We start from the raw sequence: 25,996 nt of genomic DNA, 5'->3' as shown, positions 1-25,996 counted from the left end.
CTAGGTAGTGGTAGGGCTAGACCCTACCACAATGGGACACTGATATTCTTGACACTGTCTTGCACATGCATGTAGTTGTAAGGCCACACCGCCCTTAAGGATTGACAAGAAACACGGACAAAGGTCATGGGGAGACGCCCTCTCCTTGACAGTGTGTGTGACATAACCCTATATCCCCCATACATTAAAATCCCTCTAAAGAGATTAAACTAATTTAGGCATAAGAAGAGTTTCATCAATCCCAAGCCCCCACTTTTCTTGTGTTGCAAGTGGTTAAGCCCAGTGACTAATGTGCGAAACAAGCCGTTAACAGTGACGCCATATGTGAGATCTTTATAAATTAACGTGTCTTTTGCATGCCGGTTGCAACACACTCTCAAACTACCCATGATCAGGAAGCACCGTGAGAAATATAGAGGGAAGATTCGTAGAAATAGATGCATGCATGGGGAGAACAGTAGCGGAGATGGAAAACCTCTTACAAGAAAAATGAGGCATTAAGGAGACGGGATGCGGGAACACATGAAGACTCAGCACCAAGCCAAAGTAAACGTGCTGAGTTGCAAAGTCGTGCAGGGGTGGACGCTAGTGAAGAAGAGAGACAAAAGATGCACCACGAGCTACGTAACATCGTGGACAAGTACGAGGAGATGGCCAAGAGAACAGGAGCGTCGTCATCAGTTGACCAATTGCTCAACAATACGAACTTTCCCTATAGCATGGATGTGATGGCAGCACTACTCCCACCAAAGTTTAGAGTTCCACAAATATAGATGTATGGCGGGTCCAAAGATCCCTTTGAGCACCTGGAGACCTTCAATCCACACATCACCCTTCATGGGTTTAGTGGGGAAGTGGTGTGTCGGGCCTTCTCACTGACACTTAAGAACTCGGTGAGAGCATAGTTCGGGTCTTTGCCACTGAGTTTGATTAACGGCTTCAGGGAACTCGTTCGGTATTTCTTCACAATTTATGGCAAGTAGGAGAAGGAGGCTCGCAGCCTACCTTCTCACTATCAAACAAAGGGATGATGAGTCACTCAAGGCGTACTTGGCATAGTTAAACAAAAAACATATGATGACCGATGACCAGGATGAGAAGATCATACTGGCAGCGCTCTTGGGAGGCATTAGGCCTCAAAACTAGTTCATGGTCGAGCTGGCCAGAAAAACACTAATGACGTTGCAAGAGTTTATGGACCAAGTGGACGGTTTTATAAATGCGGAAGACACTCTATAGACCTTAACAGTCTCGAGAAAAGTTGAGTTAGAATAGGCAGAGAAGGAATCCGACATGCCGATCTAGGTGAAGGCTGTGGAGAAACCTAAAAGAAGGCATCTCGACCGAAGGCGGGAAGAGAACACATTCACAAGAGGGTAGCGTGCCCAACGCTCACATGCCAGCTTGAACGTATAAGAGGACAACAAGCTGGTTGCATGTGAACCCAACTATTGCTAGCGGAGGGGACACCACTTTTGCACTTATCACTAGTCAAAAAGTCACAGGACCGAAGACAGCTACACTTTCAAGAAGAAGATTGAAGAAATGAAAGAGAGTAAAGAGCTTAAACGGCTGGTTGCCAAACACTTAGCAAACCAGGGATAGTTGTCCAAACAACAAACAAGATGACCTTGAGGAAAGTGCAAAAGTGAAAGCCCCAAGCGGCACAAAATGGACTAGGGAACTGATTGGAATGCGCCCCGCTGAACCCCAGCATGCTGCGATAGCCCCTTTGCAGAAATCCATACCATAGCCAATGGTGGCCCCACCTTGTCGAGCAGAAAGGTGTAAGCCCGAAAAGCCATTTATGAGGACGTGTTCTCCATGGAGAAACACTTGGCAAAGTGGATAAGGCGTTTAACATGCCTCGCCATCTCATTCGGCAAAGAAGACTACAAGGGGTGGTACTCTACACCCATGACGATGCGCTAGTGGTGACCATGCTCGTGGCCAATTACACAACCCTGCAAATTGGGAGTCACCACAAACCTCGAGAGGATCTAGGCCTCGAGGAACCTTGGAAGGTCCTTATGGACGAGACAAACGGGAGCTGCGAGATGCAAAGTGAGAGGTGTTCTTAGGCGCCATTGTAGAGGGAGAATGAAGATTAGAGACGGTCAAAGGAAGAAAGAAATAGGAAAGCACGAAGGCTGGAGAGAGAGAGAGAGAGAGAGAGAGAGAGAGAGAGAGAGAGAGAGAGAGAGAGAGAGAGAGAGAGAGAGAGAGAGAGAGTAGGAATTGTGTTTGGAACGAGGGAACTACAAAGTAAAGAAGGAGAAAAGAAGAAGGGGCGTGGGTTTAAATAGGTGATTGTTGTGACTAGACTGCCCAGATGGGATAGTGATAGGTGTCACTAGAAGCAAAGTGACAGGGGATAAATCCTGCATTTCCTATTGCATGAGGGAACCTAAGATCAAGTTATTAGACGCAACCCTAGACGTGGGAAAATGGACGGGCATGCACAATGGATAACTCGTCCGTCAAGTGTTACAAACCGTCGAGACATCATGGGAAAATAAATATATAATAAATTTAATAGAAAAAAGAAAAGAAAGAAAAATTCTCACCATACATGTACGGTAGGAATTTGCTGTGTAATTGGAATGGATGTTTACATCCCCTACCAGGTTGGGCCTAACTAACTTATAACCCAGGAGGCTCAACGGCCAAAGTGTAGTCAGCCCACAAGTCAGAAAAAGGGGAAAAAGGCCTGGGGCCCATGCGGGAAGGAAGTAGACGTGGAAAGATGAGACGCCAACATTCTTGACATCGTACTGCACATGCAATAGTAGTAGGGCCACGCCACCCTCCAAGATTGACACGAAATGAGGTCAGGCGTCATGGTGAGGCACCCAGTCCTTGACAATGTGCGCAACACAATCCTTTCTCCCTAACAGAACGTGTAGAAAGTGGTTGCATTAACCAACCTGCCACAAAGATGGGACCTGGAAAGACCACACCACATCAAAGGTGACAGCATGAAGTCCCATACGAAAGACAGGCAACTCTAACACGAGATATAGAGGACCATCTAAGCAGGCAGTATAAAAGCCAAGCACTACGTTAGAATTACTCTCTACATTCCCTCATATACTAAAATTCCCACTAAAATAGCTTAAAACTAACTTAGGCATCGGAGGTGTTTCATCAACCTCAAGACCCTCTTTGCTTGTGTTGCATGTGGTTGAGCTCAATGACCGGTATGTGAAACACATCGTTAACAATATGCACATGATAAAGATGACATGAGGAATCCGTAAAAGATTCAAACATCTTAGAATGTAATTAACCACCTACATTTTGGATACAAGTAATATCGAAAAATATACGCTGAAAAATGAACTTTTTACATGAGAATCAAAGAATGAGGTTTTCTTCCTTATAAACTATAACAAAAGTACATGAATATTAATGGAGGAAATATGTATATATTTTTTGGCAGCAAGCTAGCTGACCTACGTACTCACATAATTGGAAAATATTTCTCCATCCAGTAGTACTACTACTGATCCTCCTAATTAATCTCACTTTTTTCTTAATTTCCTTTATAATCAATTACTTCCGAGCTCCATCCGATGCGTCTGTTTGAAGATCATGATCAATTGTTGCTGCCCCACTGAAAAACTGAAGGCTCCAAAGTATGATTCGAGAGCAGTCCTCTGGTGGGATTCCTTTTAATTTGGTCTCGTCTTCAAGAACTACTTGTTTTACGAATCTCATTGAATTCTAGTAAGATTAACAAATCATAATAAAACAAGATCAAATTAACAAATATGAAACGTCGTATGACACACCATATATATATATAATTAATTAAAGATCATATCAATATATATGCATGCACAATTAAAAAGGTTTTGTCTTTTCTTCCTCTTCTTTCTAATTAATTAATGGCACATGATAAAGTGCGAATCTAGATTCTCTCCACGTATTCTCTCATCATATTGGATCGTTCATGCATATAGAGAGATAAATATATACAAAATTAAATGCTGATAAAGAGGAATAACAGTCTGAAAATGTTATACGAATAATATTAAATGAGTTTTACTATATATAGTCATGTTTATGTATTTTACTTATTTGATTGATTAAAGTAATTATTTTATATTAAAAAAATAATGTAATTAATTACATTAATAGAATATATAAAAAATATACAAAAATGATTATACTTAGAATTTTTACTATTAAATATTGTAAAACTCAAATAATTACGTGTTTATCTCTTTTTTTTTGTTAAAAAAAAAAAAATCTCCAATTTCATCATGAGAAAATTGAAGAGTATGCTCATTAATTACATGATTAATGCATATAATAAATCTGTTTCCTATAAAGATAACTTGAGTCGCAAGTAATTGAACAAATAATTGTTAGTTATCAAGATCTCTTTTAACGACTGCCGACACTAGAGGTGGATGGCCAATTATCTACTAAAATAGCTAATAAATATGTATGTATGCATGCACGCACGTACGTATATGTATAAAGGTCAGACACAGCACATCTGGTAGCTGCTGGCAGTTACCGTCGTGGGCCCCAGCAGGTCAGTACAAGCAGCTAGCAGGCTGCTGGATCGATACACCAATGTCGGCAATGATGATCAGTAATTAGGTTAAAAATGATTTTCGTTGAACATGATCAGTTGAGTTTGTGGGATCATGATGATGTGTACGTGATGGGAAGGTGAAGAGTCTCTCTCAATCTCACATGCAAGCTGGGAATATATATTAGGAATATGTATGTATGCATGTATGTATGTATATATGAATATGATAGTTATATATAGTACGTACGTAGGTAGGTAAGGTACCTGGGAGTATTTTTGAAGAGCAGAAGGGCGACCCCACCTTTCGGGGTCCCAGAGAATGGAGCTGTTGAAGCCAAAACTGGAGATATGAATATTAATAGAGGGTCTTGTCTTCTCAGATTCATTGTTCATTTGCCTTAGATGCCATCCTATTACCTGTGAAGAATCGCATACTGGTCCTTCTATTTTCACCTTCTTCTTGTTAGCTGACAGCAAAGCTATCGGCCATGTCCCAAACACTCTGCATATATATATTGGTAGTATATCTATTTGTTAGAAAACTACCTGTCAACCTTATTAATCATCGTATATACTCTTTACACCCTAAGAAAGTAAATGGAATTATGAGTTGAATTAAGTTAGATTAACGAGCTTAATCATCCAATTAATTAGCTTTAAATGGTTGAGATAGAAAACCAATTAGTAACGATTGATTAAAAAAATATGTTTTTCAACTAATTCTTGGTTAATTTTTTCTTCATACTTTTTGACAATTAATTTTCATCCTCGACTACAATTTGATCATCAAAATTGTGTCTCATCCTTAATTGATTCTCAGCAGTCAGATCTAAATTAAGGATGCATATCTTTGAAAAGCAATTGCCAGATTAGAGTGTAAATTGATAGTTTTAATTGTTTAGGGTGTAAATTGAAACAAAAACTATGGTTAATTAGAGATATATTAATGAATCCATGAAAAGAGTTATATTATATACAATCACTTTTATGTATTCTGCTGATGTGATTGGTCAAAAGAGTAACGCAATCAATCATATTAGTACTGGAATGCATAAGAAGTACGTAAAAATGACTGCACATAAAATTTTTGATAGTCAAATTCCATAGCATGCATATATTTATAAGTGTATGAAATGTTAATTTTCATCCCAGCTCCTAAGTCCTACCTACCATCTAATTGTTCTTAATTTTAAGTACCTATGGAAGTTAGGTACGTAGTTGCTTGCAAAAAACTCTTATCTTCTTGACTCCTTTTCAAATTTTCATTAACTAATTCCAAACGGCCTCTAACTAATCAATACTACTTTTCAAAAGCAAGTAATGAATTAAGAACAGAAAGGAAGAAGAAATCCATACTCGATTTCTCTGAGTTGTTGGAAGAAGTCAAGATCATAAACATTGGAAAGCCCCGCAAAATGTACGATCCCACTGAGCTTATGGTGGTCGATGTGCTTCAGCGCCAGGTTTCTCTGGTGATCCATTTCAGCTTCAGTGTTAGTGAAATTCTCCCTGAAAACCAAATGCCTATACATAATGCCCGTTTTTCTCAGTATTTGCGACACTTCGTCTGAATCCGTCTGCGCTTCAACCACAATCCACAGCAATGGCGGAGGAACCAGCCTTATAGTGTTAGCCAGCCTTCTTAAAAGAACACCTCGAAACTGATCTTTTGCGCTGGTTGGAGTGACAATAATCACGAGTCCTCTGGTCGTCAACTTGGGTTCTTTTGCTGCTTCTTTTTCCGACGACACTTCTGTGGGTTCAAACTCCTTAGCCCGCCGGCTCGTGGGAATGGTCGCAGGAGCTTCAGCTATTAAACTTCGATTAATAGGGTTTGGATCTATTTGGTGCAGCATTTCAACGGGCTGTGGCGTTGTAGATTCTGATATGTTCGATGCAGCAACATGGTCGGAAAAAAATGATGCTTTTCCGGTTGGAGTGAAGCCGGTGAAGAACCCCATTATAAAGCAGAGAGAGAAATGGACAACTGCTTTCTTCCATAGTTGAGCCTTTTTCTTTGATCTTTCCAAGGACCCCATAATTTCTCCACACCTTGCAGCTAGGAACGACGAGATTAAGGAATTGAAGAATCAAAATTCTTGGGTGGAAATATCAGTCAGAGTCAGTGAGATGATCGGGGTGGATGATTTTGCTTTAGGGAATGAGAAATAGTGTAGAAGACTGAGATATATAATAAGGTGGCAAAGTTGGGTTTGAATGTTGATGGATGAGACGGTCATACGTAGAGTTGTAGTAATGTTTAGTAAAAGGTTTGGAATTAGGAAGCAAAGCGTCTATGATAGGAACGGGAGAACTCAATGATTAATTGCTTTTGTTTGGAATTGTTTCATTGGTGAAGGTGTTTCTTTTCTTCATTAGTTGTGCCTTGAAGTAAAAGGAAGATACAGAGGATGTTGCTGTCCGCACCAAATGGTTGTTGGGATCGATGCAACCCAACAACTAAAACGCACTCCTCCATCAGTAGTTAAACGTTACAATATTTCTCAATACACACACATACATATATATGTATATGTATATGTATATGTATATGTATATGTATTTATGTATATAAAGGATTCATTTTGTCACAAGGAGTTGACCAAATAATCATAGAAAAATTATTAGGTTAAGGTCAAGAGTTGGATTGGAAAAAAGTATTCCCTCAATATTGCTATAATACAAAGTCATGCCTCAATATAGAACACCCAAAATCCACGATCTAGGAAATACATCGACCGTGATATGTGCATTTATGTTGGGATATATATTCATAATTATGAATAATGGATTGGTACGGAAAAGATATCAATTCCATCCTATATATAAAAATAAAGATAAATGATATTTACTGTTATATAAGTACCATACATTTTATTTGAAAAAGGTGAGTAAAAGTGGAATCTACAATAAAAAATTAATTTTTTAATAGTACACTATATCCTTTTATAAAAGAAGTACGCGTCACTTGTACCATCTAAGACTATTTATAGCATTACTCATTTAAATCATAACTATAATATGTTGGTGTTACTAAGAAAAAATGTCTTATCACATCAAGTGCACAAACCTAGCATTACTCATTCAGAAAAGCTATTTCCAATTATACGAGTAATGCCAGATATAGTTTTAAAATATCAAATCTTATGTACTTTCTTTAAGAAAAGTAGAGTCCACTAAGAAAAAATTAATTTTTTTGTGTGGGTTCTAGGTTGTTTCCATATTTCTTAAAATGATTATGTGAGACTTATACATGCATGCACTCTAGGACTGTATAAATAATTTTCTCTTTCAATAACGAAGGAATAGAAATGGAATGATTTTGGGGATGCATGGATCATGGATGATCTTCGATCTGTATAATTATGTGAGTGTTTCTGATCCCCAACCAAGAGGCCGGCCTGAGATATTCCTATTAATTCCTGGCTATATATTAATTAATCTAGATTAGTCTCCTCGATCGATCTCTTCTTCCTTCCTGCATGCGAGTACTGATGATGATGCAAAGATAATGAGATGAGATATTGCTGGCGAGTCCATGGCTGGCAGGCAATAATATCGTTGCATCACATTTTCATTTGTTTGTAAGAAGTCATGTATTAATTAACTTAGCAATGGTTGTTTTTCCCTGTTTGTCGATCCTCGATCTGAAAAATTATTTGGTTTTGTCTCTTTGTTGATTGTTCTTTGAATTTGATTAATCAACCAATCTTGAAGTACTTGATGGATGATAAAATATATTTATAAGTTTTATTTTTTACACACCTAACGCATCGCTGATGTGGAAGCTTAGCTATGCTAAATAATAATTGGTATTTTATTTTTATTTTTAAATTATAATAAGTCCAACTTTAAGTAGTGTGTTAACACATCGACTTATATATAGCAAAACTCCACTAGATGAATAGATACTTATCGGAAGAAAAATCCAAGTCTTCCCCAATATATATCTCGCTCTGTTTCTCATACACATGACATTTATCATCGATGAAGACTCAAGCTTCGACTAGAGCTACCCATCATTGACTACCAATGTCATTTCTTATACTTTGCTTTCTGTATTTGGTTGCCTAGAAAGTGAAGGAAAAGGAAATATAATGACGCCCCGAGTACTCCTTCATACCTTTCACCTTACTAATTGTGTAGATTTTGAATTGGAAATCAAACTCGTGTATGGTATCATTCTTTTTATACTTACATTTTTACTTTTCCTTTTTCTTTCTTGATTCCATTGATGTTTATTTTAATTTGCAATTTGGAAACCCGAACTTATCATTGACCTTCTTGTTGATGACGACGATCATGACCAATAGTAATATGAGAATTCATATATTAAATTGAACTGTCGCAAATAATGAAGAATCCGATAATAGGTCCATGGCCAGGTTTAGCTTATACAGACCAAGATCAAGACTAGGATCATTTATGAGAGAGTTGCTTTGTAATGAAACAACACATCCATACCATTGTCAATCAATATCAGACAGGCCTTTGCTGGGACATTCGCCTAACATGCATCAGACCATCGATTTATGGAACAAAAAATGTGGCCACGATCAGTATAACCTTCAGGCATGCAGCCATCTACATAGAAAGTGAATGAAATAAAGATATCAATCTCATTTCCCAGTTGCAACTGAAATCCATCAATAAAAAATTGGTTGTTTCCCATGATATTAACCTTTAAATGTGTTCTGAAAAGGTTAACTGAGAGTGGAAGAGTATTTCCATGTAAGAGATTAGTTCTGAACAATACTAGATCCTTCCTAATCTTTTGGTTTGGTTGATATTGAGCCTCTTTGTGGACGGTGCTTCTTCCATTTCATCTTGCGCAATGACATGACCCAAGATGGAACTTCACAGCCGGAAGCTGTCATTATATTTGCGATGTTCCGCAGGAATGGAACATCTTTCTTGGTGTAAAAAGTAATAGCTTCCCCTGTCCTCCCTGCTCTGCCCGATCGACCTATATAAAAGAATGACAAACTTATATAGACCACATAAAAGTCAATAACCGAGCAATCTTACTATTTGTTATAGAAACCACTATCACCTAACTGTAAAATTACATGTGCAAAAGGCATAAAGCACAACTGTTCTCTTGTGCACCTCGGCTATGCCTAGTTTTCATCAATAAAGTTCTTATTCTTATTTACCATAAAAAGTAAAGCATGCCCCTTCCAGCCCCCCAGGAAAAGTGCATGGGATTATATCATTAGTTGGTAAATGGTACGACTATGATAAAATAGTGGTAAAGTTCTATGTAATTGTAACAATTCCAATCAACAATAAGAGTGAGCAAATCTTTTTGATAAGTGAGAGTGAGCAAATCTTAACAATTTAAAGTATCTTTTAAAGCATTCGGTTACTTACCTAACAACTTCCTAAGGAAATAATTTAATCAAAAGATCATGTTATTCTGCATTTTTTCAAAATATTTCTCAACCTATTTATTTATAGACAGATTGCAGAGGCCAGAAGCAGGTTCAAGATGAGTGGCATACCAATTCTGTGGATATATGCAGAGGCAGAGTCTGGAAAATCATAATTAATCACACAGTTGACACCTTTGAAATCCATACCCCGGGCAATTACATCAGTGGCAATCAAAATCCATGTCTTGCCAGCTCTGAAATCATCGACAGCATTTTCTCGCTGTATTAAATGTAATACATTAGCATCGAGTAGACTAAAATTATTTGAAGAACGAAAATGGCCATAAAATAAGGTGACTTGAAGACCTGAGAATTAGCCAAAACCCCAACATAAACTGGCAGGATTAAGAGTAAAAAAAGATATATCCATTTGCCCATCTTTACTTTTTTCGAAAACTTCTACGGACCCTTATATAACCATGCTCAGTCTCTCCCTTGCAAGAAATGCAGAGAAGCTTGATCATTTGATAGCCTTCATCTTCTCTGAATTTTTTCTTAACTAGTATTCAGGGAATGTTCACAAGTTTTTTATATGGAAAAAAAGGGGAATAAGATTTCACCTGTGATTGGGACAAATCAGAATGGATGACATCAACTCTTATGTTATCATATGCAAGTTCCTCGTATAATTCCTTTGCACGCTCCTTGCTTTGTACAAACATTAATACAGGTGGATTCAAACTCTACTGACAAGTACAAGAACAATGAGTTACATCAAGATGATTCTTTTTAAGGTAAGTTTGGTCAATATGATAAAAACACAAATTGAAAAATCTTAAAAGAAATATCATATAAGTTTCACAAAATACAGCCATGCAACAAGTGTTGAAAGTCACTTTTGATTCATCTATTAAAAATGTTCTAATATTTAACCATCAAAAAAAAAAAAATTGTTCTAATATTTGAGTGCAAATGCCAGCCACTGTCACCATTTCTTGAAGACAACGTTCTGAGAAATTGAGCAGAATCTTTAAAACCTCTTATATACATATATATATTAAGCAGAATCTTTAAAATCTCCTTTTTTTTATATAGGAAAAGAATCTTTAACACCTCTGCAAAGCTTTGGCGAAGTGCAATAAGCTTTCCTTCTTCAGTCCCGGCAAAAACCAATTTTTGCTTCACTGATTCGGAAGCAGTGTTCCTGTTCAGATTTTCAGAAGTGGAACACAAGTCAACTTATCAGCAAAAACAGCAAAATCCCTCTCAGTAATAAAGTAAGTCAATCTTACTTTCGGCCAACAATAACTCTAACAGCATCATGCATTATTGTGCGTGCAAGCTCCTCAACAAAGTCAGGTAAGGTAGCACTAAACATGGAGCGTATTATTGAAGGATTTGAGCAAGCCTTGACCACAGAATCAATCTGCTTTAATAAACCTTGCTCAAATAACTTATCAGATTCATCCAGGACAAGATACTGAACCCTGCAAAGTACCAAAGCTCTTAGTGGAGCATTTCAAACCAGCCTATAGACCACTGAGAGCTGTCAATAGTGCACAACTTCCTATAAAACCACTCTCAGGGCACAAGAAAACATAGTCATTTTAATCTTAATGGTAACTCAACAAGGAGAAATAAAATAGTGTTCATTCTACTACTGAATTGATCCATAGCCAATTGTTCCAAATTTCTTAATTAGTTTTGCATAAACAAGACATTGACACCACGCACCTTCTTAAGTCAAGCTTCTTCTTGCGAATAGCCAACCTTAACCTTAGTGGTGTTGATATAAGTATATCGCAAGGCAACTTTGACAAATCAGTATTTCTTAATAGCTGTCTCGACATCACTTTGATACGGAACTTTTTCCCTTTTGCCAGTTTCTTACTTTCTCTGGTGGTCTGAACAGCCAGCTCTCGGGTGGGACAGAGGATAACAGCTCGGATGCCATCAGTTGAGGCATCCTAAAATGTGAAAATATAGATACTTATAAAAAATAGGCGATAACAGAATCTCAAGAATCGTCATTGGACAAAGATGTTGAAGACATAAATAATACCTTAAGTTTCATTAGCATGGGACACACAAAAGCCATAGTTTTACCGGATCCAGTTGGAGCACATGCAAAGCATTCCTGATCCTAAAATGAACTTATGACAATAGTCAGAACAACTTCCACACCAAGTTATATTAATCCATTTCAAAATTCAATGAAGCAGAAGATAAGAAAGAGAAAAAACTTAAATCAGCCAGAGGAGAAGATAGCTAAAATAGGAGACCCTACGGATAAAAGGACTGGAATAGCCTGCCGTTGGATTGGTGTAGGCTCTTTAAATCCGAGTTTGGCCATATTGTGTAACAAATAAGGCTCACAACCATATCTGTAAATATATCACACAAATTTGCATTTTCAGTAAAAATTATTGCAAGCAAAAACTTGCAAAAGAGAAGGTAAGAATCATGATCAAGAAAGGAAGAAAAACATATATTCTAATGCTCTGTACTGGGGATACACCAAGCCAAAGTTTTGTGCGGTAACATATTTTAAATGCCAAAGAATATGGCAGCCAGAAGATTTTACCTGTATAAATAACAACGAATATAGCTAAAAGAAGAAGAAAGCACTAGGTACTCGGAACAACAGATAAAGTATTAACAGCGGGAGCTTCTTTAGTAAAAAGATTAACATAGACGCAAGGCGTACCCAAACTACTAGCATGAAATAGAAACAGGGAATACCTAGAGCTTAACTCTGCGAAACTTTGAAGTGGGGTTGCTACATTATTCCGGGAAACATGAATGTTGTACTTCTTGCGTGACAGAGCATCCCGCTATCCGCATAAAGAAAACGAAATTAATAATAATTTCACAAAAAATACATTAAAAAAATCTTAAGAGAAGAAGGCCAAAGAACTAGAAGTAGATGAAGAAATCGCAGAAACCTCTTGTTGCCTATATAGTTCCTTCTTTTCTTTGGAGAGCCTATTTTCGGTTTGATCATTCTCTTCGTTCAGGACCACAGGTGGTGCTGCTGCTGCTGCTGATTTCGAACTCTTAAAGACTGTGAATCCCTCTATCGTTTCTTTTGAAATGAAATGCGAATGTCAGCTTACGAAAATTGAACTCCACAAAGCAAAAAAATATTTATTTACAAAATAAAATGAATTACCTGAAGCCAGTGTCTTCCGCTTCCGCTTCTTGAAAGAAGTCTTCCCCTCCCCCGGTTCAGATATTTCAGTTTCAAGGAAGTTTGAGTCCTCTATCAATTTATCTTCTTTCTTCTCCTAGATGAAACATGGGAGGTTTGACAAGAAATCAGCCTAATATGAGAGAGATTATTGTTTGAATAATTAGAAGAAGAAGAAGAAGAAGAAGAAGAAGGGAAAAAAACAAAAAAATCATACCTGGAATCTGGTGAAATCTTTGGCGAATTTCTTCCGATCAAAGTGAATACCAGAAAACAAAAAGGAGGCTTTTTCCATGATTGAGGAACGACAAGCAGGAACAGATCAAGGAAGATTCTGAGAGAAACTACTTTGCAAATGACCTCGGGCTCTTTAGCTTCCGCCTTTTTAGCAGAAGGTAACAAACAAAAGCACGGCCTCTGGTTGCGGCGAGGCAATGGCGGCCGTAAGGTTATTAACTTATTGGCAAGACTTGAGGGGTTTTCTCGGAGGTTTTACATACACTGTCGATGACTAGACGTTACTAAAAGAATATACATCTTAAAAATAGGGTTGGCAGAGACATAAAAGAATTTTATAAAGGAAAAGTCTTTATGCAGGCAGCTCGCGTAACAACTGCGCACCGTTGGCTGACGTGGATAATGAAACGATACGTTTCATTAAAGACAACGGCAGACCGAAGTGTAATGGAGCGGGAATGAAATTTTGAAGATTAGCTTATCAGATTCAATTCACAGGAACATTTTCGTCTTTCCCCCAACCCATTTGAAGTCGAAATCCCGATGTGAGCCCTAACCCATCTGAAGAACACCTCCCTACTTCTCCAACATCGAACCGGTACTCTCCACCAACGCCACCGAAATCGAAATCGCCCTAATCCATTTGAAATCAAAATCCCCAAGAGCCCTAACCCATATGAAGAACAACTTTCCCCTTTCTCCAACATCGAAATCAGTAATCTCCACCAATGAAATCGAAATCGAAATCGTCCTAACCCATTTGAAATCAAAATCACCGGGAGCCCTAACCCATCTGAAGAACACCTTTCCCCTTTCTCCAACATTGAAATCAGTAACCTCCAACATCGATTTCGAAATCGAAATCGCCGTAACCCATAGTGTTTTTCCTCCCCTCGGCAGCCCCGTGTATTTTCTGTTCTAACCCCTCCCTACTCGTCGCAGTCCCCGTGACGTTCCCTCCCCCACTGTAAGTCACGGTTTTTTGGATATTATAGTTAAATGTAATGAGCTGTTTGGATTGTGTCGATTCTAAGGGGTTTTGTATTGGTATAGAATAAATGTTATTGTAGATGTGAAATTGTACAGATTTGATTTTTTGGGTGATTTTTCTAGATTGTGTAGAAAAATACTATGTGTTTACACTATTAGATTGTGTAAACAAAGGATTTTCCCTTTTCTGTTTTTAGTTAGCCTGTTCCTCTTTTTCTGAAATTTATGGGTTTGCATCATCAAGAAAGAGGTAAATATGCAGAAGTGATTTATGGGTGTTATTTCATTCATCTCTCAAGAGTTGGGAGTGGCTCTTGTTATCATGACCAGTAACAAGCAGGACCAATTAGATTTATGGGTTTAATCTCCATTGTGGAATCATGCAAAGTTATCAATTAGACTGGTGTTTTTATGTTATATTATTCTAGAACGTCTCCACTTATACAATGATGGATCAACTGTTATTTTTATTTCCATCCATTAGTTTGTGATGTGTGTGTGATTGACTGATTTGGAAATTATAGGTTTTTTAAAAATGATGACTGAGTTGATTTTGATTATAATGGCATTATCCTTATTAAAGTCCAAAATCAGATTTGCACTTGGTCTTGAGTATAGTTAAGCTGTTTAAATTTGATCAAGCTGGACTGTGCAGCCAAATCTAATGTTGTCCTTGTTAGGGTTATATAGTTAGAAATTTGTTATGCTGGGTGCTCTATATATTATTAATATTATGTATTTACTTTGATCTCATACTTAGAAAAATATATAAGAGCAGAGAACTCCAATTAATGGTTGCATAGTATTTCGCTCTTATTGTTTAAATTTGCTTTATACAGCTTAATGCCATGCCTTTAATGTCTTCCGAAGTTCATGAGGCTTATAAAATTTAGATTGTTTCCCTATGAGTCTAACCACATCGATCTAATGGTTAGACTGATTGAGAGATTGATCTGATTTTTAAAACTATTGATTTTTAAAAAAGTTCTAACTTGTATGGGCAGACTCTTTTAGTATTCTAGATTGGTTGTTTTATTCACATTGGACAAGAGCGGCAGTAGTTTGGCAACATGTTTGTTGAAGAAAATGTATCATCGTGTGTCTCTTCATCTTCTCTTATTAATCAAACTTCGAGGAACAACCCAATGTGCACTTGTGGGAAGCCCGCTACACTTCGAACATCGTATACGCGAAGAAATCCGGGTCGATCATTCTTTGGGTGTCCAAATTATAATACGAAGGTACAAACAATTTTAATCATTTTGGCATTCATTTGGGTTTGACCCAAATTTGTGATATTTTACTTACTAGTTATTTGTTTGTTTATTAGCAGGGGTTGCCCCACTGCAACTATTTCAAATGGGCAAATAGCAGTGAGGATAGAGAAAAAGAACTCCTTAAGAAAGAAATTCAGATTTTAAGGAAGGAGGAAGAGCTTCGAAAAAGAGAGGAAGAGATTGTAAAGATGGAGTTGGGAGTTCACAATGACCAACTCGATATTCAAAGACAACGTACAGACATCCGTCGTGAACGCAGATTGCTTCGTATCTATTTGGCAATTTGTATAGTAGTTTGTTCGTACGTGACACTATCACGTTGAATATGTACTGCAAATCTGTGCTGAAGCTAAGATTGTATATATCTGAACACTTTAATATGTGCTTTTAGATTACTAGTTCTAGAATTGCATGCAATATGTACTGCACTTTTGGGGGAAATATTTGTGATGTATTTTGGATCATGGGGGACACTACTTTTGAAACTGTATAAACTCAAAGTATCAATGAATGTGACCCAAATTTCATGAGAATGGCAAGTTCATATTTGACTTACATGCCTGAAATTGTGAGAACAAGCTCAGAACTGAACATTAACGTTGATGCCTGAATGATGGTGCAAGAATGAAATGAGACTGATGAACTAATATTTGACGTCTTGTGTTTCTAGTTCTATAAAGCACATAGAGTATTATTTGTATAAAACCATTCATTATCTGGTAGCATTTATCATTCCAATTGCTTTACAGATCTCCAAAAGCCATGAGTGATAAACTGGTGTGAAGAAAAAGCATTTTTCACCGAAAGCCAAAATCTGTGTGCACTAAATGCTCCTGCCATCACTATCAATTCATGCATCTCCCCTTCAGACCTTTTCCCTACAGCCTGTTCCTCTTGTTCTTTACACACTAGCAATATGACATGCATTTATGTGCCATACGAATTGGGAAACAAATTCGGACTAAAATATATTTACACATTTATTTACAAACCCATTCCCATATGCATTCCAAACGAATCCAAATGAATTATATATTTACATAAATGGTATAGTTCAGTTATCCAAAAAGGAATCACAACCTGAAGAAAAAACAGCCGTAGCCAACAAACAAAAAATTCTGCAGCAGCAGCAAAAAAAACACCTGCATCCGGGCAAACTCCTGCAAGCTTACTGACTTACAGCCGTAGCCAACAAACAAAAAATTCTGCAGCAGCAGCAAAAAAAACACATGCATCCGGGCAAACTCCTGCAAGCTGATCTTATATATTTACATATCAAAATTTAATAGTTCAGTTGTCCATAATTTAATAACTACAACAGCTACCCAATGCCGTAGCCAACAAACTCCAAATTCCTCTGCAGAAACAGCTCTCAATATCCTTTGCAACTAATAATTACATAAGCAAATAAAGGATTTCTCCAACAAAATCACTGGAATTGATCTGCTTTTATATACCCATCTCTTGCTTGACTGGATCCAAAAAGCAAGCCAAGTAATCTCTTAATCTTCCTATTTTTGTACAAAAGTGCCATGAATCTACCAAAAATCTAGTCTGAAATCACAGCACACAACAAATAGACACAAATAGTCTGAAAGCTATTTCAAGCACGAAATAAACTATATAAACCATACCTGATAGCATAAGCAAAAAACCATAAAATGACTTTTCATAAAATATTAATGGTTTGTTTTTTTAGATCAAGAACTACTTTGTATGAACATAGGAAAGCAAGCAATGACATAAGCAAAAGAATTGACTGAAGCCATATCTATTAGGCAGTTGTGATAATTTGGAGGTAAAGACCAAAACTTACTGACTTACAGCCTCAAGAGGTGAACGGGATCAATGTTATCCTCCCAACTCTTATATAGATCAAAATAAGCCCATATTTATGCAATAGATATCAAAATAAGCCCATATTTATGCAATACAACAAAATGGCTCTATCAAACTTAAATATTTGTCTATCTAACTTACTGACTTACAGCCACTATTGTGTCTGTGGCAAGCTATCAAGCTGGGTTCCATCCACTTCAATAGGTATCTGTGACGGGAAAACCATAACTGTTAAAAATAAAACCAAAAAGTGCCATAAAACATGGGACGGCTAGAGTAAAGACCAAGTTAAACAAGATGGTTTACACTTTCTTGAGTCTCAATCATTGCAACACCAAACTCAGTGGAACTAAAGGGTATGTCGTCGGTAGTGTTTTGAGGCGGCTAACAATACATCCAAAATATTAGATCAACAAACAAAAACTGCTATGCAAACTCATTTTTCCTAGCCCAAAAAACACAATATAAATAATAAAAACCCGTATGTAACCTGAACGGCTACACTTTGTTGTGTCCCAATAACTGGTTGTCCAAATAAATTCCGACACGTTCCAACAACTTCGCCTTCTCTTCCATGCGGCTACAAAGTTATAAAAAAATTATAAAGGATTAAAATATCATCAGAAAAAAAAAAATGGCAAAATCTGAAATTGAAATCAATACTCCTTAACAAACATTTAAGTGAATATGAAGCTAAAATATACAGATAGGGTTATATTGAGTTAACCTGTTTACGTTTTCCTTTTTGAGTAGACTTCTTCGTCGTGGGCTTGACTCTCTCAATCATTGATTTCTTCCTCAGAGATGGCGGTCTACCTTTACCTCTCACTACAAGGGGACTCAGTACTTTCTTCGAACTCTCAGTTGTGGTTGTAGCGGCAAGTGTAACTGCAACGTTCGAACAAGTTTGATGAGATGCACCCTTATTCAAGTAGCCTAAGTTCATTGCATCTAACTTAGCTAGCATATCCTCAGTATGCTCATCAGATGAAGCTGCATTAGTGGCGACCTGATAACATCTCTTGATGATACGTGAATATCTACTCACTTCTGGCCTCTCATCAACTATGTCATAACTACTTCGGATAAGGGTGTATGTCTTTTTTATGTCTTTCCTCCATCGATCTAATATGTACTTTTCCGGCACCGAACGGATTTTGTTAAGTCTCATAATGCCTAATACATGCCTACACAATATGCCTCTCATCTCGAACAAGGCACATGAACACTTCACCTCGCATTCGACCTCATTAAAATACACCGTATGGGTCACCTCTTTGATGAAATCATCAATATCCACCTCATCTTCTACATGGTACGTAGCAATTACACCATCCTTCCGGTGTAGAGTTGGAAGACTTGCAAGCATCCCCATCACTTCTTTCTGGACTTTCCTAAATTTATTGCAAGTGTATATGTTTTGAAATGTCTTCTCAAGTGGAGAGGGAGAGATGACTGGAATAGCGGTGTTGAAGGAGTGGAAGTCCGCTGCATTTTCATTCTCAATCTTCTTCCTCAATGCATTATCGAATTGATCAACAAATTCTTTTAAGTTTGTCTTAGCATGCACATACCCATCAAAAAAAGCATTCATGCTTTCGCTTCGTTGGGTTGTACTCATTCCAGCCCAAAATACTTCTTTCATGAATACGGGTGCCCAATACATACGCTCAACGTATAAACTCTGCAACCAAGCATTCTCCTGCAAGTTGTACGTCTCAATTATCACTGCCCAAGATCTCTCAAACTCCTCTGTTGTGTGCGAGTCATACACACAATTTAACAACTGACTTTTCAACCCAGTTTTGTAAGCACCATGTGAACCTAACTTCTCAGGTAATTTTTTCAATATGTGCCATAAACAAAATCTGTGCCGACTATTTGGAAAGACAAGCGCAATTGCATTTTTCATGGCCCTATCTTGATCAGTGATAATAGCCTTTGGAGCGTCACCATCCATACAATTCAACCACGTTTGAAACAACCAGGTGAAAGTCTCTGTATCCTCACTAGAAATCAAGCCTGCCCCCAAAAGAATTGACTGGCCATGGTGGTTTACACCAACAAACGGGGCAAACGGCATTCCATATCTGTTTGTCAAATATGTGGTGTCGAATGTAATGACATCTCCAAAATATTTGTATGATGCCCTACTTCTTGCATCTGCCCAGAACACATTCCTCAACCGCCCGTCATCATCCATATCTATTAGTGAAAAAAACCATCATTCTTGTATTGCATCCGGGCAAAATACTCACGGAGGGCTCCAGCGCCACCTTTCCCAAGTCGAAGGTGGTGTGCCTTATGAATGTAATTACGACAGTCTTTTTCATTGAATGGCAAGTTCTCAAACCCACCTGCTTCTTGCACAAGAGCGGCAAAACTCTTGTTCATTCTGATCCCAGCCTGATCATTTGTATCTAACACTCTTTTAACAGACTCGCTTACTTCTCTATTGCAGCGGAAGAACCTTGCCTTTTGTGGACTGAGGCCATGATTATGAGAATTATTAACAGTTGACACCTTCAACACCCCATCAATGAACATAGCATTTATCCTTGCTTTACAGTCTGTCTTTGATGTCGGACGTGGCTTTGCGACATTTGACGTTCGGTTTCGTGCCTTCCCACCACGAGCACAACCCAATGTGACATATTTGATGCTCCCATCCTCAAACCTATGACTCCTTTGTGTCATTATCCCAAAACCACATTCCTGCCCATATCTTTTATAATAACAATTTAACTCCTCTTCATCTTTAAACACCATCCCGACCTTCGGCGCCTGAATGATATCAGCCCCTTCAGTATGCCCGGAAGATTGTGGCCCAGACCCAATCTTCTCATTTGATTCAACAGTATATTGACCGGAGGGAGTAGAGTCAGGTGTGATCTCTTGAATTTCATCCACATGGCTTGAACTAGCGGAGTGTACTTCCATCGAAGGGTTAACTGATGACTGAAATGGGGACAACGGATTTCCCTACAGTATACACCCAAATAATATTTTAAATCGATTACTCATCTAAATTCCAATTAAAGCCAATTTAATGAATGAATTTATCACCTCATTAGTCCATGTAGATGGGTTGGCATCAGGCCGAGGAACAAATGGTGGATACCATGCATGTGGCATTGGTGGATGGCAACCATGCATCACATTTGTTAAATCCGGATAAAATGGTATTGGTATCACCTAATGCCATAAAATAATAATAATTATGAAATACAAAGGTACTAATATTAATGACGTCAATTCATTTTTTCAATATGTTCTTTTTTACATGAGAAAGATGGAAAAATTAATTTATAAAACATTCAACACAACCTATAGCGGTATTAGAAAAATCATATCTAGAGTTTAATATTCACTTCACCTGGGTTGCTAGATTGGTTGATGGATTTGCAGTAGGCGGCATTGATCCAAATGGATAAAATGGTCTTGGTATCACCTACGGTACAAAACCAATCATGATAATTTTTAATTAATTAATTTTAACATTAATTAATGAATACCTGGGTTGATGGATTTGCTGATAGCTCTGCGGTAGGAGATGTTATAGGAGATGCATGCTCCTTACCTTTATCCATCTGCAAAATATTTTAGAACCAAGCTAAAATCTCTTACACCATCAAAACAAATCAAATATATAATTTAAAACAAATCCAGAATTAACCCAGATATAAAGTCATATTGATTTAGACTGAAGGTTTTCCTGTGCATATTCTGCTACAAACCATAACACGGTAATGGCTAGAGTTTCACTTCAATATCTACTATAGATGGTTGCCACAAAAACTTAAACAATCCCTCTAGCTGTACTTAGTGCTTTACGTGATGCATGTGCTGGAATACAGAAAAAAGAAGATATCTTACTTGCAGACCAGTATAACTTAAAGAAAATGTTCTAGGGATATTCCAGTCTATCAAGTCAAAAATCTTTGCTCCTTTCGTTATTCCCTCATTTGATATATTGGTGTTTTCTTCCCTCAGGTTATATCTTTTATGACTACTTTTAGCTCCTTTCGTTCATTCATCATATCCGTATTTTTCCCACATTACTAAGTCTATTTAAGAAAAGGTTAAAAGCACCCAAATAATATATCTTAACCCTTGTTTTAAATAGTCAATGACTCGATGTTAGCAACATGCATGCTGATCTTTGCATAAACCACTGACATATAGCAGGAAAAAAATAGAAGGGCTTAAGTACACGACTTCAGGCATCTCAGATTGTCTCAAATAAGCTCCACACAACAGGGTCCATGACATTGTTCTTCACGTAAATCACGCACATAAAAGAAAGCAAACAAGATAACAAAATGAAAATTTTTATTCTCCCAAATTTTACAACGGACATACTTTCTCCTGACTTTACTTTGAATATGGGTTATCAATTAAATTAACTCTTTCCTATCTCAAATTTAGGCATTTGAGATGACTGGTAAATTGTTATAATAATGGACAGTTTGACCCAAGTTTGAAATCCTCATTCCATTCTAGAGTCTGATCTCACACGTGAAGAGTGTTTGAATGTATAACGTGAGGATACAAGTTAGAATGTTTAACATGATTAAATTCACTATTTTCTATCAGTTTATTATTTATGGCAACTAATTTACTAAGGTTTCGAGACCGTGGCTGTCATTAGATACCCAACCTGAGCCTAGCATAATTTTTCCACAATAACTAAACAATACATGTGCAGTACTGCATGCATTCTTCGAGAGTTTACAGATTTCTAGTCAATGGAGGATACAGAAATGCTCATCCCGTTTATCTTCAGGAAAAATGATGAAAAGCTACATTTTTTTTAACTGAACAATAAAACAAATAATGTGAAAGCAATTACCTTTTCGGCAAGATGATTTTTACAACTGAAAGTGGTATCTTGGGTGTGATTCTCCAGCTGAGGAGACTACCTTTTACTCTAATATAAATTTCAAGCTGAACAGGGAGACTTCTGTAGTGCTCCAGAAATAGATGAATCCAAACAAGCAACTGCAGATAGAGAAAGTGAGAGACGAGTGGCTGAGCAGAGATGAAACTGGCAAGAAGATCTGTGAAGCTGGTCGCAGAGGAGGTGATCGCCACGGAGGGGAGGGATAAGAAATGAAAATGGCGTCACCGATATACCAGAGCTCTGTTTCGTCTTTCCCTCCTTTTTCTCAACTTTTCATCTTTTTTTTTTTTTTAATAATAAAACAGCGTGCCATGTCAGCAATTGTTGCGCAGCGGTACGCAAGGTGCTTGCCTGTAGCAGAATTGTTTTATAAAATGATTCTACACAGATACAATATCAATATGCCATGTGTTATCTTCTTCTTCTTTTGTGCGTTACCCCTCCCCTCCCCTCGCCGACAGTTCCTGACCATCCTGGCCATTGGACCATTGATCGCCTTGGACATCGGACGATGCCGATTGACCACGCATGTTGCTACTGTGTCACAATCCTCAAGAGATTTATCCGGAACTACACCTCGACACGACTCATGGAGGGTTAAGACAGTCACATGGCTAACCTACTTGTATGCCTTGATTCAGACCATGACACGTAGTGGGCAACCATAGAAGCTATTAGCCGCATGCAGACCATATGTGCACCTGCGCGCATGCATGCGTGTCCCAGCATCACTTAGGAAGGTTAGTGGTGTGCCCTCACAGGCACGTCATCTAGCACACGGCTCCAGCCTGTGCCTTGCAGACGAGGCTAAATGTATGCTCACCAGGCATGCCAACCAGCGCACGGCTCCAGCCTGTACCTTGCGGCCCCACAGCCCAGACCATCAGCTTGGGCCATGCATGCTCATCGCCGGGGCCACCAGCCTGGGCCATGCAGGACCACCGCCCAAGCTACTTGACTGAGCACCACAGCAGCAGCACGGCATCACCCTGTGCCCATCATCAGGTCTAGGCTTGGCACCATGCCATGTCCACCATCAGCAGGCCATGCATAGTGTCATGTCGTGTCCATTGCTAGACCAACGCATGGCACCATGCCATGCCATGCAGCAAGCCGCGGACCGAACCATGACTAGCCTAGCCGTGAGCCATGCACCACCGTAGCCCACCATAGGCCTTGCATGCCACGGCCACATGCCTAATTTATCCATTTTATTTATTTTATTTAAAGACTTGTTAATTATTATTTCATTTATTTTATTTTAATTTGCCTTGGGACCTTTTGGGAGTTTCCACTTTGTAAATTCTATAAATAGGACCATTAGACATTTCATTAGCATCTTTTGGCATTTTGAACATTGAGTGGCCAGCCATATGGCTTGGAGATTGTCATTTTCTATGCTCATGCACTTGAACTCTTTTGGGGTGCAATTTGTGAATCCCTAAAAAGAGAATCTTTACCGTGCAATTCATGAATCAGTGTTGATTCAATTTATCCTTTAATATAGCGAGGTTTCCTTTCAATTCTTTGTGCAATTCGTGAATCAAAGATTGTTTGGTTCTTTTGTTATTTTCATTTTCTTTCTGTGTCTTTTGTTGGAGTTTTGTTGATTGATTGGAGTGTAGAAGCCGAATCCTCCATTAGGATTTTGTGGAGGATTTCGGATTGTTAGTGGATTGCAAGATCTCTTGTGTTCATGTGTTTTCTCACATGTTCATGAGATTTCCTTGAAGTTTCTTGAAGATTCCCACCCCCCAAACAAGCTATTCGACCAGCCCCATCCTTTGCTTTTTCCACCACCCTCAATTGTCTCAAATCACAAAACCCTAGCCTCCAATCAAGCCGTACACGGCACCCTCAAATTTCCACAGCCAAACAACCACAAAAAACCCTAGATCTAACCTTGAACAATTCGGCCATAGCCTCGTTGGCTTGGCCAAAACCCTAGATCCTACATTTTCTCACTTTCCTTTTCCATTTCTAATTTGATTGGGCAATTAACCTTGATTGACTCACTCAAATTTCACTTCCCTCCAAAACACTTCAGCCCCTTATCCATCCCACTCATTTTTGGCCAACCCTAGCTCATCTAGATCTCTAGATCTCAATTCCTACATTTTATGAATTTCACACTTTCTAATTGTTAGGATCTCACAAGCCACCTTTGCCCTAGCCGAATACTCCCCCTAGCGTTAGCCAAACCCCTCATCAAATCTAACCTCAATCACTCATCTCTAAACCCTAGCCAAGATTGCCTATCATCCAACCCTAGCACACAAGTGGCGCCTAGCAAACCAAGGGTCACTTAATCGTGCACCATCATCACCCAACCCGTGATCACCTAACCCAAACATCATCCATATTTCCCACCATTGAATCCTAGCCTCATCTCACCTAAGCTTCCTTTGGACTACACTTGATCTACACCAAATAAAGGAATCATATCGGTCACTTGAGGAGCAACAAGGCGAGGATCGGACCTTTAGTGTTTGGAGGCTTGACCGAGGTCCCCAACAGACCACCCCAGCCATGCCATGACCACCCCATGCCTCGCCACTCCCCAACCCATGCTACGACCACCCCAATCACACGAGTGCGCCCACCCTAGCCAAGCCATGATCACCTTGACCACCCTTGCCACGCAACCACGACCACACCGCAACTAGCCGCAATGCACAAAATGTGCACGGCAAGCCACGACCCCATCCCTGCCGTGAGCTCTCATGTCCTAGCCGACGGTGCTGCTTGGGTTGTCGGCAGCTTCTGTCCACCCTAAGGTGGTCCTTGACCACCATGGCTGGTGTGGGGAAGGGGAAGAGAGAGGCATAGTGGAGGAGGGGAGTAAAAAGACATGGAGAGATAAGGGGGAGAAATGAGAGAAAAAAAATAGAAAGGACACATGGCACGTTATCAATGTGCCCCATTAGTATGTGTGATCCATTTATATATATAGTATTTTCTTTCAAGTTAATGATATATCAAAATTTAATTTATTATCAGCAATTTGAAGTATATATTTTTCACTTAATATATATATATATATATATATATATTTCACAAAAGCTTTTAAGGTTTCATTTGGTTACATAGTTCAGATGAGATAAAATGAGATATTTTGTTAAAATTTGAATAAAATATTTTTTTAATATTAGTTTTGTTTTGAAATTTGAAAAAAATGAATTATTTATTATATTTTGTGTAGAATTTAAAAAAATTATAATAATTATATGAGATGAGCAATTAACCCAAGATGTATTTTGATAATTACATTTAAATTAAGAAATTATATTAATTATTATTTTAACCATTAATCCGTCATGATCTTTTAATATATCATAAAATCATTCACAAATAATGAAAAGATTATAAATAAACAAATTGATAGATTAAAGTTTTTATGTCAGGCCAAGTGATAATGAAATAATTGATAATTAAAAAAACTATTGTATATCATCTCTGTGAATAAAAACATCCAATTAATTTTAATATTAAACTTTGAGATCTCTCCAGTTGCACCAGCATACCACTAAAAAAGCTTATACATTATAATAACTAGTAGGAGGGCACATGCAAGGCATGTGACCATGTCCTTATATACAGGAAAAAATTGATATTTTGAAACATTGCAGGAGCCAA

General features: G+C 38.1%; 3 protein-coding genes and 1 long non-coding RNA gene across 6 annotated transcripts; 1 reads left to right on the top strand and 3 right to left on the bottom strand.

Moving 5' to 3' along the window:
* Positions 1–3,326: 3,326 nt before the first annotated feature.
* Positions 3,327–6,801, bottom strand: LOC122275177 (beta-1,4-xylosyltransferase IRX9). The gene is made up of 3 exons (XM_043084148.1): positions 5,906–6,801; positions 4,814–5,051; positions 3,327–3,726 (listed from the first exon to the last, which is right to left on the bottom strand). Exons 1-3 carry the CDS (start codon positions 6,586–6,588, stop codon positions 3,556–3,558), a joined length of 1,092 nt encoding a protein of 363 aa, XP_042940082.1. The 5' UTR covers positions 6,589–6,801; the 3' UTR covers positions 3,327–3,555.
* Positions 6,802–8,852: 2,051 nt separating this feature from the next.
* LOC122277657 (DEAD-box ATP-dependent RNA helicase 57) lies at positions 8,853–13,622 on the bottom strand. Of its 2 annotated transcripts, XM_043087743.1 has the most exons (13): positions 13,332–13,622; positions 13,097–13,211; positions 12,870–13,009; positions 12,667–12,758; positions 12,212–12,308; positions 11,987–12,067; positions 11,659–11,891; positions 11,217–11,411; positions 11,038–11,128; positions 10,545–10,667; positions 10,054–10,204; positions 9,231–9,515; positions 8,853–9,133 (listed from the first exon to the last, which is right to left on the bottom strand). In XM_043087743.1, the coding sequence occupies exons 1-12, from the start codon at positions 13,407–13,409 to the stop codon at positions 9,316–9,318; spliced, it is 1,596 nt and encodes a 531-aa protein (XP_042943677.1). In that variant the 5' UTR covers positions 13,410–13,622; the 3' UTR covers positions 8,853–9,133; positions 9,231–9,315. The 2 variants fall into 2 exon arrangements, with proteins under 2 accessions (XP_042943677.1, XP_042943678.1); XM_043087744.1 differs by lacking the exons at positions 8,853–9,133; positions 9,231–9,515 and adding an exon at positions 10,291–10,418 and having other exon boundaries at positions 10,065–10,204.
* A 137-nt stretch (positions 13,623–13,759) lies between these two features.
* On the top strand, positions 13,760–16,109 carry LOC122277659. Its single transcript, XR_006229069.1, has 3 exons — positions 13,760–14,318; positions 15,346–15,582; positions 15,675–16,109. It is a non-coding gene; the product is annotated as an uncharacterized LOC122277659 (long non-coding RNA).
* Positions 16,110–16,765: 656 nt separating this feature from the next.
* Positions 16,766–22,336, bottom strand: LOC122275650 (protein FAR-RED IMPAIRED RESPONSE 1-like). Of its 2 annotated transcripts, XM_043084794.1 has the most exons (5): positions 20,973–22,336; positions 20,834–20,908; positions 20,524–20,652; positions 18,185–20,439; positions 16,766–18,037 (listed from the first exon to the last, which is right to left on the bottom strand). In XM_043084794.1, the coding sequence occupies exons 1-4, from the start codon at positions 21,045–21,047 to the stop codon at positions 19,666–19,668; spliced, it is 1,053 nt and encodes a 350-aa protein (XP_042940728.1). In that variant the 5' UTR covers positions 21,048–22,336; the 3' UTR covers positions 16,766–18,037; positions 18,185–19,665. The 2 variants fall into 2 exon arrangements, with proteins under 2 accessions (XP_042940728.1, XP_042940727.1); XM_043084793.1 differs by lacking the exons at positions 20,524–20,652; positions 20,834–20,908; positions 20,973–22,336 and having other exon boundaries at positions 16,766–17,665; positions 17,764–18,037; positions 18,185–19,652.
* Positions 22,337–25,996: the final 3,660 nt, after the last annotated feature.

The sequence above is a fragment of the Carya illinoinensis genome, chromosome 9, assembly GCF_018687715.1.
Source record: "Carya illinoinensis cultivar Pawnee chromosome 9, C.illinoinensisPawnee_v1, whole genome shotgun sequence".
Classification (NCBI taxonomy): domain Eukaryota; kingdom Viridiplantae; phylum Streptophyta; class Magnoliopsida; order Fagales; family Juglandaceae; genus Carya; species Carya illinoinensis.
Note: the sequence above shows the minus strand (reverse complement) of the source record. Positions and strands in the feature narration are given on the sequence as shown.

Excerpts from the sequence above, each read along its gene's own strand:
- LOC122275650 (XM_043084793.1), bottom strand. The coding sequence starts at position 19,540 with ATGCCGTTTGCCCCGTTTGTTGGTGTAAACCACCATGGCCAGTCAATT. Across the intron at positions 18,038-18,184 it reads AAAAAGGAAAACGTAAACAG|CCGCATGGAAGAGAAGGCGA; the intron begins GTTAACTCAATA and ends ATAACTTTGTAG.
- LOC122275177 (XM_043084148.1), bottom strand. The coding sequence starts at position 6,588 with ATGGGGTCCTTGGAAAGATCAAAGAAAAAGGCTCAACTATGGAAGAAA. Across the intron at positions 5,052-5,905 it reads CAACAACTCAGAGAAATCGA|AGTGTTTGGGACATGGCCGA; the intron begins GTATGGATTTCT and ends ATATATATGCAG. Across the intron at positions 3,727-4,813 it reads CTCTTCAAAAATACTCCCAG|AATTCAATGAGATTCGTAAA; the intron begins GTACCTTACCTA and ends TAATCTTACTAG.
- LOC122277657 (XM_043087743.1), bottom strand. The coding sequence starts at position 13,409 with ATGGAAAAAGCCTCCTTTTTGTTTTCTGGTATTCACTTTGATCGGAAG. Across the intron at positions 12,068-12,211 it reads CTATTCCAGTCCTTTTATCC|GATCAGGAATGCTTTGCATG; the intron begins GTAGGGTCTCCT and ends AGTTCATTTTAG. Across the intron at positions 11,412-11,658 it reads AAGAAGCTTGACTTAAGAAG|GGTTCAGTATCTTGTCCTGG; the intron begins GTGCGTGGTGTC and ends GGTACTTTGCAG.